Source organism: Typha angustifolia, chromosome 15, assembly GCF_048772165.1.
Source record: "Typha angustifolia cultivar Huaian chromosome 15, ASM4877216v1, whole genome shotgun sequence".
NCBI classification, from domain to species: domain Eukaryota; kingdom Viridiplantae; phylum Streptophyta; class Magnoliopsida; order Poales; family Typhaceae; genus Typha; species Typha angustifolia.
The window spans coordinates 8,135,158-8,146,935 of NC_133253.1; the positions used below are offsets into that span (position 1 = coordinate 8,135,158).

Sequence of the window (11,778 nt, forward strand, 5' to 3'; positions counted from 1 at the left end):
TTGCTTCGGATCCGACTCGACTTAAAATTATTTTCTAAGCCTTATAATTTTGTTCAGGCTCGGCTCAGCTTAACTTGAGTTGAGCCGGACCAAGCCTGAAAATGAGCTTATTATCAAGCTTTATTTAAGCCAAGCCGGATCGTGCTAAACCGAGTCAGATCGAGTTGATAGAGGACAAGGACGAGGCAGCAGCTTGGCGAAGGAGGACGAGGTGCCAACTTAGAGGAGGGCGAGCAAAGGGCTTGTCGTTGTCGAAGGAGGAGCCGGTTTGTCATTGTCGAAGGAGTAGGAGGCAACTCGTCATTGTCGAAGGAGGAGGAGAAGGCGGCGGCGGCTTGAGGAGGACGAACATGGGACTAACCATTGCCGGAGCCGGAGGAGGAGAAGGAGGAGATGGGCTAGAGATTTGAGAGAGTTGCCATCGAGAAACGAAATTGGGACTTGGGATTTGGGAACTAGGGTTTTGTGAGAAACCCTTTTATACTAAATCTGACCTAGCCAGCTCCAATTCAGGCTCGACTTGAAATTATTTTTGAGCCATTGAACTCGGCTCGAGCTAATCTCAACTCTAACCAAGCCAAGCTGAACTTGAGCTTCAATCGAGGCGAGCCTAAGCCGAGCCTGAGCTACAGTCCTATTGGTTTGTAAGTAAAGAAACATAGGGTAGGTCCAGACGAGATTTTTCCTAGCATTTATGGTGTAACTAATGATAATATTTAGAAAAGTGGGAAGGATAATTGGAGTTTTTTTTTTATCATCCAAGAGCCCGAAGGCTAGATATGGGCTGAACAAAAAGCTAATCCTCTATAGATACAAAGGGATTAAGACTTAATTAAGTTTTAGCTAATGTACTAAGATTTCTACATTAGACTTCAAGCTATATGCATCGCTGAACTATTACTCCGTTGAACTTGAACTAAGCAGGAGAAGAAAAGCTGAGGAAGGTGAGGAGGGTGTGCACTATTTAGTTTCTTGTATCTAGTAATACATATTTCTTTTGATGCTATATATAATCTGTATATTATCTGTTATAAACCAGATCTGGAACGATCCGTTCATAGGATGATCCTGAGATTTTGAGAGGTAATCTCGAAAATTCAAATGGGGTAGAACAGTAAATATCCGACGTTATAACGATCATCGGAGGATAGTGAACAACCAAGGATGGTAGTAGACGGCCACATGGTAGGGTGTTTGCCGGAGGAAAGTGGTGGCTAAGGGTTTAGAAAGTGTTGGATGTTCTATGGCTATGATCTACTCTTAGAAAGATAACGACAATCTAACGACTACAATAAAAGATAAGAACGATAAGTAATACAAAATAACTTAACTTAACTTAGTTCAATATTCATTCCATGATTTCCTTCAATGTTTATTATAACATATATCCACTACTATTTATAGGAGTAAAAATCCTTAGTGGATTGGATCCACATGTAAATTATTTAAAATTCAAACAATAAGATAAAGTTAACTAACTAACTTTACTAAATTAGTTTTCCTTATATTTCTAAGATTAATCCTTCATTTCGCGTAGATAGATTCTAAATTTAGAGAAGTCGTGAATGACAAAGTTATAGATATGGAGGTTTACGATCTTATCTAGATATTATTCTGACGTCTGAATACCAAAGTTGTAGATGTGGAGGCACCCTTACCGAGCCTATCGAGCTGAGCCTAAGCAAGCCAGCTCCAGCTCAGGCTTAGCTCGATGTTAATTTTGAGCCGGTTTTAGGCTTTTAGCGACTTGGGCTTGGCTCAACTCTGATCGAACCGATTCAAACCCGAACTTCAGCCGAGCTGAGCTTGAGCCAAGCCTAAGTCGCTTATTGAGCTTGACAGTCTACGCCTAAGTGATAATAAGAGCTTAAAATTTTGAAAACTCTTTTCTTTGAGAGAATTGTGCTCCACAATTACAAAAAAAGGTTCAATTTATTTTTATTACTCTGTAACAGAAAGTATTTTAGTCCTATAAAATTTATTTTGTATCACGGTCTGTCTATACCTCTTAATTTTTGAATAAGTCACAAATTTAAAATTGTATATCCAAATTTAACAGTGTTCCATGTTTTTCTTTTAATCTTAGAAAGTATTCTAATTTGAATAAAAATTACTTTTTTTTTGTATCACTAAGTCATGAACTTTCTTTCCAAATACATATTTATTTAATAGAATTATAATTATTTAAGTTATTTTGTCATGTTAATAACATTTGTAGTTACAATTCAGTTTAAATTTCAGGCGGACATAATAATACAAAATTAACCCTAAAAGAAAGATAAAACAACCTAAATGGGCCTTGGGCCTACACTGGCTATCCAATCTCGAAGTGCCAAGTATCGACCGGAGCAAGTTGCTGCAAACCGTTCTCCAGCCAGGGATGCGGTAAATTAGGGTTTCGAGAGCGGTAGGGTTTTTAACGCTCCCATATCTCCTTTCCAGCCGCCGTTTGGTGCATTTCTCAACTTCTCCGTCGCCCAGCCCATCACTGTCTCAATAATGGGTAAGAAATTCAATCGCCTTCTCCATCTCACGCCTCTCTCTCTCTCTCTTTTCTACTCTTCGTCTCCTTTTCATATCGATTTCTCTTTTCTTAATGGCAGCGAGGATTAAGGTCCACGAGCTCCGCGGGAAGACGAAGGCGGATCTACTCAACCAGCTTAAGGATCTCAAGACGGAGCTCTCCCTCCTCCGCGTCGCTAAAGTCACCGGCGGTGCCCCCAACAAGCTCTCCAAGATGTTAGTTTTCTTTAAAATCCCCAATTGTTAGTGACCATTTTGGTCTCCGTCTCATAGTTGTTAGTGTTGGATTTGGTGCTTTAGCAAGGTGGTGAGGTTGTCGATCGCGCGGGTGCTTACGGTGATCTCACAGAAGCAGAAGGCGGCGTTGAGGGAGGCGTACAAGAACAAGAAGTTCCAGCCCCTTGATCTCAGGCCCAAGAAGACTCGCGCCATTCGCCGCCGCCTCACTAAGCACCAGGTGATTTCCCTTGCCCATCCGTTTCATCTCTTTTCTTTTCCTTTGTTTTCTTTTGCAAAATCTTAACCCTTTGAGGATCGTCTGTATGATGTTTCGTGATCGTTCCAAAGATCGATTTTTTTACTAGGACACTTGATTTTATATAGCATGATGCTATCTGCGTGCCTTTTATTTTGAATTCAGGTTGTCTTATGAATTAATTCCTTCCAACTAGTCTATTTCATGATCAGCTCCTTTTTTATGTGATGAGATGTAATTTTGTCATTCAATTGCCTGTTTTTTCTTTTTATTTTTCAATTCTATCGATGACTTTTGTAATCGATAAGTATTCTCAGAGTTTGTTTATCCACATTGTACATAATTCTTTGAAGGCCAGGATGCCATATTGTTACTTCTGCTATTTGGCAATTTTGACCACTATTTTAGTAGTTAACTTTTTGGATCATTACTTGATGTTCAGCATTCATCTGTGTTTGCTGTGCATTAATTTTAGCAACGCATATATTTTTAAAAATTCAAATTTTCTTAGGCAAAATTAGATTGTGAATTTTATTCCCCGAAAGGCAATCTTAGATAAGAGATATAATTGTAATTAAATGTTTGTTGAGTTTTCTTCTTCTTATTAGACTTGGGAAAACTGAACTGTTTTACTGATGAATATGGAAACTAAAACACGGTGGAAATAAAATAATTGAAAGGGTTGCATGCCCTTCAGTATTAACTTTGTGATTGTTTATTGGATTATGTTAGTTTGCCATTTACTGTAAAATGTCATGCATAACTATTTTCTGTAGAGGAAAAAAAAAAGGAAAAGTTTGAACCTTAGAATTTATATATCTTTTTTAAGGTTCTCATGAAGAACAATAGATGTTGAACATTCACCCAACTCAACTGGATATATCTGGTGGATCTTGTATGGCCCTCCCTCCAGAAAAATAGTTAAAGCTTGTGACATGGAAGAATACAATGTTGACATGTTAGTTGAGGAGAACTTCGCCTTAAAGGGTCATATCTACATTACTGAAATGCTTACATCTAAGATGGAGGAGAGCTTTATCTGAAATAAACTTATTGTGTTATTTAATTGTATTCTGAATTGCTTGGGAAATTAACAAAGATGAACCTATCACAAGGAGGTCTTGGATGAACTTAATTTGCATTTATAAACGATATTCACAAGTTTGGCTGTTTTTAAAGCACTTGTATAATCGAGGAGATGAATATATTCGATTGCTTTGTGAAAGATTACAAGAATGTTGAGTAGGATATTCCACTTGTGCCTTTCATTCACTGCATATACTGATTTTGTTCCCTATAATTGAACAGGAATCTTTGAAGACGGAACGAGAGAAAAAGAGAGAGAAGTACTTTCCTATGCGGAAGTATGCAATCAAAGCATAGAGTAGAACTGTGGAGTGAACACCCTTTATCTGATGCTTTTGTTATCAAGTATCCATTGTTTTCACAGGAATGACTTGAACTTTGCATTGCTCAATCCATTGCTCTTCAATTATTTGGCATTATTGCGATGGTATTGGTTCTTTTGGGCATATCAGTTCTGTCTACGATGTGAAAAACGATTTTGAGCAGGCTCTTTTATTTTCTGTTCTCTTTTACTTGTGAACTCAGTTGGCCCCGTGCACTTCCATCATATAGCATGGCAGAGAATTCTGTTATGTTGTCAATGTAATGACTGCTGTCAGTCGGTCAACAATTGCAAGGGATCACCAAACGTAATTCTGGAGCTTGGCAGCCTTCTTTGCAATCTATTTCCATTTTTACTTAATTTTCTTGAACCAGCGTAAACTTCAGACTTTTGTAAGTAAAGTGGTTTGAAACAACATTGGTTAATCTTCTTCAATTATAAGGCCGAATGAACTATTGTCTCCCTGGATCTATCAGGCTGTTATTGTCGTCAGCCTACAACGACTGAATTTTTGACCCTTCTATTACTACTCTCAAAGTTTATTGTCGTAGTTTGTTGTTTTTAAAAGATAAAATTAATTAATTAACTGGCCCTATTATAATAAGCGCCATTAACATCATCAGAGAAGGACCCCACCAAGTGCACCAAAAGCTCATATCTCTCTCTATCTTCTATACTTAGTAGCAGCCTCCATGAAGAGAAATTAAGAACAAATAGTCATCGGTGAAAGGAGCCACCATACTCGATTCAAGATGAGTGATATACACTGATACCCCTGAAGTGGAGGGAGTGGAGAGCAGTATTGAGGGTCATAACCTCAGCAATCAAAGTGGAGTGGTAGTTGCTAAATCTACTATCAACCATAATTGGGGAAGCCAATGAGCCGTGTAGGATAAATCCTACACCTCCAAGTTAATTCGTCTAGTTAACTTAGCCACCTTGTCCAAATAGCCAAAGGCCAAAGGAGCCCATTCGAGGAGAGATAGGGATCGAATTTGAGGACAGAGTTTATGAGAGTAAGTTGACCGGCCTAGGTGAGGTTAGACTTTTTCCACTATAATCAAAGTCAAATCAAATCTTATAGTTATTCTATTTTATAATTTATATTTCCTTTTAACAACTCCGTTGTAGTCTAGTTGGTTAGGATACTCGGCTCTCACCCGAGAGACCCGGGTTCAAGTCCCGGCAACGGAAATATTTTTGTTTGTTATTATTTTTTTCACGCAATAAAATAATACAAAATATAAAATAATATAAAAAAGGCAACGACCACAGTGGGAGTCGAACCCACGACCTTCTGATCCGAAGTCAGACGCGCTAATCCACTGCGCTATGCGGTCAATTTATATTTCCTTTGTACTGAGAAATGTACTAATATGAACATAAATTAAGGGTGTCAGTTCCATCTCGCTACTACTCACGAGAGTCAGAACCCTAGCCATAACGCTTCACTGCATCTCAAGTCCAACCCACTCCATCTCCCATGATCCTCTCTAATCCTCTCTTTATTCCTATGTCTGTGTATTCATCAATCAACCCTTTTCTTCTAGCAAACACACTAAGCCAAACCATGCACACACCCCCTCTCCCCTCCTGCTTCTGCTTCTAATCACCATTCCAATCCGGTACGAGACTCGTCTCCGGCCACTCCATTGCCATACTTAACTACTCCTACAACACCCACCGCTGCTAAGTCCTCGAGCGTTGACCAGCCTTTGACCTTCTTCATGCACGACATAACCTCGGCGGCACCAACCCCTCCTCCAGCGCCGACTCGGAGTCGCACCTCGCGGTGGTCGCGGGGGTCGGGGGTGGGGCGGACGGGGAAGTACGTGAACGGGTGGGGTCGGCGACGTTGGTGCATGGGATGGGCGGGGTTGAGTCGGTGCTGCAGTTCACCGTGTTTCTTGAATATTAGTACATAGAAGTCTTGGTTTTTAGTGCCACCCATGCTATTTATAACTCAAACTAAATGAGGAGTAGCAAATGCTATTTATAACTCAAGAGGATTAAATCTTTAGTGCCACCCACGCTAAATTTCTCGGCATCACCTTTACAAGGATAGAGGTTTGAATCCTCGACCCTTTATGTTAGTGGACCGGGCTTGTTATATTTATTGATGGCTCCTTCTCAAATTCTAGATTTTTTTTTGTAGACATTAGTTGGAGTTCAGTTTGATCAGTTCATAGTCATAAAGATGCTATTATAAAGCGAGAAATTTTTTTAACTTTTTTTCATGGGGTGCATAAAGTTTGTTGGTTGATACACATTTGCATAGAGAGAAGGTAGTTTATTAGCTTGCTAACATGATTACACTTTGATTCTTGAATGTACTTGGGATCGATGTTAATCTATAAATCACAAAAAAAAAAATGTTAACAGAAAAATATTATACTTATGGGCATTTTACGTAAGTATAAAGCACTGCAAAATTCAATATTTTATCCTAAACATAATTAAAATGTTGACATCGTCGTGTTAGAATCAATAAACTTGATAGAAATATTAGATTCATATTTCATAAAATGCTGAACTTTTCGGCCCAAGTGCTAATATTTGATCGTATTTAATGTATAATCCTTCAAGTAATAAGTTCAAGGATTAATAAGTTTAAGGAAGCCTAGTCTGGCCAAACACTCACATTAAGAAGGGTCAAACTTGCAGATGAATAACACTGTTCAGGAGTGCAACCAGGAGGGTTCTTTTATAAGGTGGAACTGCACTGGAACAAAGGAAAGTGGGAAAGAAAAATATCCATGCCAAGCACGCCTCTCTGCTTACAAAATAGTAGCAGGAAAAGGTGGCTCCCCTGAAGGACTACATCGTTTAGATCAACAAGTCTAAGAACCGTAGCAAAGAAGCTGCCTTTTATCCTCGGAGAAAGGTATAAATTCCTGGGTAACAGTTCATCTGGAGAGGCTACATGTACACTCTCCATCTTGGGCTCATCATTGTAGGATTATTTCTTCTCGGGTTTGCTGGGTTGATGCTTTTTATGTCTTTTAATTTCTTTGTGCTTGACACCTCTGGGGCCTTCGCTTTTAGTGTATTTTTGCTGTCTTAAGCTCTGCGATTCACTTGTCTCTGTCTCTCTTTTGGTGGCATGTTAGGATAGTATGTGTTCTAAAGGGAGAATTCCTGGTCTCAGATTTCAATGGACTAGAGATAGTCTACTTTTATATGTATATATATATATATATATATATGAGCTCGTTGGATAATTATAAGTTAAATCGGTTAGATAACTGAGTCAGTCCTCTCAAAAAATTAATTATAAAATATCTAGAATATACTAATACAATGTTATGATGCAATAACTACTAAATTAGCCCCAATAATCATAGAACGTGACCACTGATTTACAATGATAACCTCTGTTTTACTTGCAAAGATTTGTGCCATGAAATGGTTTCAATTTCCTAGCTAAATCCCTATAGCTTATATGTAGTTTATTAAGATTGTACATGAATTGCTGACGGGGATAATTAGGACATTTAATCAGTAACTTCCCTCAGAATCTGGTGGAAGACACAAAATTTTGCTGCATGATTACACTTCATTAATCTTTTTGGAGAGGATTAATTATGATATTTAATCTAAAGTTTTTCCTCTACACTGTAGTAAATAAGAACAGCCAACAGTACAAGTTCCAGTTGCCAGATCGTTTTACTTGTCAACATCCTCAACAATTAAATCATATAGCCCTGAATCTTCTAGTTCAGATCAAAGCAGATCACTAATTCATAGGAAAGGGTACTGAATGTCCCAGAACTCTTTGGAACATAGATTTATAGTCAGACAACCTCAAGATAAAGACTACTCAATATACGCCTCTTGACTAAGAACAGATAAAAGAAAATTAATATGGAAAAAAAAGGTTCTGCAGCTTAAGAGGTGTAAATTTGATTAGAACGACGCCGACGACCGCGGTGGCGACGCCCAGAACTGCGCATTCTTGACCTTCGAGATGCTATTAAGCACGCCCAAAGGCGTGACGTCTCCGACCACCGTCACCTTCTTCGCCGCCAAGTCTATGTTGAAGGATGTCACCCCTGCAATCTTTCTCAATTTTAGACACTTGACATGTAACCAAGTGAACTAAAGAGTCAAACACAAACACATATAGATCCCACCTTCCATCTTTGAGATGTGCTTCTTGACTTTTCCTGCACAACCTTTGCAATGCAAGGATACTCTCAAAACCACAACCTAAAAGACACAGCCAAGTGATCAGCCCATATATTGTCCAGCATCTAGAAACAAGCAAATGAACAAAGAGAATTATTAGAGCATCTCGTACAAGACCTGGTCCTGTGATCTAGTAGAAGATGACCTCAAAACGACTGCCTCATCCTCTCTTTTCCACGCGAGAGCAGGAACTGGTGCATGATCAGGAAAGACGTCGATGATGTTAGTGTCACTCAACATGTACCGCGAAGATTTGAGCAGGTATCGTGAAGAGTCCACAGGACTGATTAGTTCAGTGGGTCTCTCTGAGCTTCTCTTGCTATAGTTTTGGTTCTTGGTTTTGGTGTTTGAGGAGGGTTGAGACTGCTTAGTTCTCTGTGTGTCTCTGAGGTGAGGCGCATGGCGATCGAGAGGTCGGCCGGCGAGAGGGCGAACGATGGACCGCCGATCTATGCTCATGCATACAGCAGCTGAGGATGAGGATGAGCAGGAGAAGCTCATCCTTCTCTTATCTCTGAAGAGCAAAGAAGCCATCTATCTGATGTTTTAAGTGCTTAGGAGTGTTAAAAAGCGAGAGAAGCTTCACAAGAAGAGCTCAAGTTTGATGAGGCTTTGCTTTTAAATTTGGAGAATGGGAGGTAAAAAAGTTACTCTCATGGCTATGGGTGAATTTAACACAACTCTCACCATGATATAATTTATATATATATATTGATCAGGTAAAGAAGTGTATTCAGATAGGCTAGAAATCCATGGTGGGAGTGTCAAGAAGATTTAATATTAGACAGGTCTTGGGGGAAGGACCAATAGATATCCATCACCATACAAAATGATGTATCTATCTCTTGGCCTCTCTATATACACGAATTACACGGAAGTTCCTCCGATTTCTTAGCAGGTTTACACACTCAAGAACAAGGTTTTCATAATCCTCCACATCTAGGAGAATCCTGACAGCATCTAGGAACTCCATTTCTAGAATCACATTTGGTTCATTATTGGCAAGCCAAAGTTTTAGTTATTTGTATTTGCCTGTTTTAATTGTGCTTAAAAGTAAATATAAAGAGGGATATGATTAGATCCGAAATCATCAGAACTATCGAATGCACCATGCCCGGATAGATCTAGATCCTCAGAGGAACAACCGGTACCGAATCTAAGATGAAAGAATTAGGTCAAAAAGTTCTACATGATTACGATAATTCCATTTCGACCTCCAATAGTTAAATGGAGAAGAAAAACACATTATATATATAATGAATAATCTTAATCACGATGGAATAGGATTCCTCCTAGGCTGATCTTATGCAGATCAATCTAAATAATCGTCAGTCTCTTTAGATTAACATTCGTGTATAATTGAAGTTGTTGGATGTGCACACATCTATCTAACTATTGCCCGAGACGACCCGCAATAGGTTAGCCTTCATATTTATTTATTGCCCATCGGACCCTAAAAAGATCGGATAAGCTAACAATCCTCTCGAATAAGCTTTATTATTATTACTATTAAACAAGAAATGTAGTGCATAAAAGGCCCCACCTAAATTGGAAAAAAAGATTAAAAAGGGAAACCGGCGACTTTGAACGGCAGAAGCAATACAAATATATCCTTTCGGCCGGCCACGTTGCTCGTTTTCAAACTACTTTGCTCAAGATTTTTCCTCCATGCCACTATCACAACGTTATTATAAGTAGCACTATATGTCCATATAAATTATATACATGATTATCATTAGCTTTCCATGCGATAATAACTTTATTAACTTTGCATATATTTGTTATGTGGGATGTGTTGCCTTTCTAATGGTCACCCACTTTGACAAAAACGATGGCCAGCCAAAAAGATTCATCTCCTAGTGTATTAAATAATTGACTTCCTATGATTAAAAATAAAAAAAACGAATCTAAATTTTGGGCCAGTTATAGTTGCTTTTGTTAGATGATAGTTTACTTTTTTTCACAAGTGAATTAGATTGGTAAAACTAAGGAAGCAATCATCTAGTGTTATAGAGGAAAATATTTTTAATGGAAAGGAGTTAGTTTAGTTCCTTGTTTTGAGCGTGAATTATGTTGAGATATGTCCTGCTGCTATGAACTTCTTCTACGTGCCAATTTTTTTAAGTAATATTGAATGCAACTAAGCGGCTGTGGAAATTATATGATAATAAAATGGGAGTAGTTGAGTTATTATTATTTTTAACCTATTCTGATTATTATTATTATTATTATTATTATTATTATTACAGTTTGATTCCTAATGTTTTCTATCTGTAAGTTTTAGATGAATTCACAAGCAAACGTTAGAGAGCTAGTTACTGATCCTAATCCTAAGCTTGGAAATGCATTAATCACATAAAGATTTTAAGGTAAATTCTAGTCTACTCCCTTGTGATTTTGCCTGAATTTAATTTATTCTTATATATTTTCAATTTAATCACTTAATTTTTTTTATTTTTTTGTGATATGGATGTGAAAAGATTTAATTAATCTCACAAAAATATAGTTTTATTGGAGAATAGTAGGAAATAATTTTGGTCATTTAACAACTTACCCGCGAACTGCATTAATTTTAAATTTTTTGCATTGTTAGTTTGGGATGAAATCTAATTGTTATAACTTAGTCTAGATGATTGTGGGAGTTAAAGTGCTTAGGAAGATAATTCGCTGAGTCTCAAGAAATTAGTTACAACTTAATACCTAAAAGAAAACAAAGTAGAAAGTGCGAGGACACTAAAAACAAGCCTTCTTCTTAGCCAATATTAATGGCACCGTTCAGAAGTGCAGCAAGAGTTAAATAAGAAAGAAATAAGTAAATATGTTAGTGTGGTACTCCAAAACATCAACGACAACAATAAAACAAAGAAAATAAATTCTTCAGTGACTCCATCCACGTAAGCAGGGAAAAAGGCGACCAAACCCTAGGAGAGAATTCCGCTAGGGCCGAGTGCGGGAAAACTATCCTAAAAAAGTTGAGCAAATCCAATTTATAATTCATAGAATCAATGCCAGTCTACTGGTTGTTGCAGCTGAGCCTAATGTAAATAGTGGACCTCTTGAACTAAATCAATTCTCATCTATGAGAATCACTGGTGGGCTTTCTGGAATCTTGCACTAGCTAGTGTAAGCCAAATTAAGTTGGAAAGAAGCATCGGATTCTAAGGTCAATGGGAGGAGAATCTTT

At 38.0% G+C, this 11,778-nt stretch overlaps 2 protein-coding genes and 2 non-coding genes across 4 annotated transcripts; 2 read left to right on the forward strand and 2 right to left on the reverse strand.

The window, feature by feature from the left end:
* The first annotated feature begins 2,353 nt into the window (after positions 1-2,353).
* Positions 2,354-4,589, forward strand: LOC140778309 (large ribosomal subunit protein uL29). Its single transcript, XM_073122952.1, has 4 exons — positions 2,354-2,503; positions 2,604-2,739; positions 2,824-2,980; positions 4,307-4,589. Exons 1-4 carry the CDS (start codon positions 2,500-2,502, stop codon positions 4,379-4,381), a joined length of 372 nt encoding a protein of 123 aa, XP_072979053.1. The 5' UTR covers positions 2,354-2,499; the 3' UTR covers positions 4,382-4,589.
* A 938-nt stretch (positions 4,590-5,527) lies between these two features.
* TRNAE-CUC (transfer RNA glutamic acid (anticodon CUC)) lies at positions 5,528-5,600 on the forward strand. The gene has a single exon. It is a non-coding gene; the product is annotated as a tRNA-Glu (tRNA).
* Positions 5,601-5,672: 72 nt separating this feature from the next.
* On the reverse strand, positions 5,673-5,746 carry TRNAR-UCG (transfer RNA arginine (anticodon UCG)). Its single transcript has one exon. It is a non-coding gene; the product is annotated as a tRNA-Arg (tRNA).
* A 2,414-nt stretch (positions 5,747-8,160) lies between these two features.
* On the reverse strand, positions 8,161-9,305 carry LOC140779089 (protein SODIUM POTASSIUM ROOT DEFECTIVE 2-like). Its single transcript, XM_073124051.1, has 3 exons — positions 8,712-9,305; positions 8,540-8,615; positions 8,161-8,458 (listed from the first exon to the last, which is right to left on the reverse strand). The coding sequence occupies exons 1-3, from the start codon at positions 9,126-9,128 to the stop codon at positions 8,313-8,315; spliced, it is 639 nt and encodes a 212-aa protein (XP_072980152.1). The 5' UTR covers positions 9,129-9,305; the 3' UTR covers positions 8,161-8,312.
* Between the last annotated feature and the right edge of the window lie 2,473 nt (positions 9,306-11,778).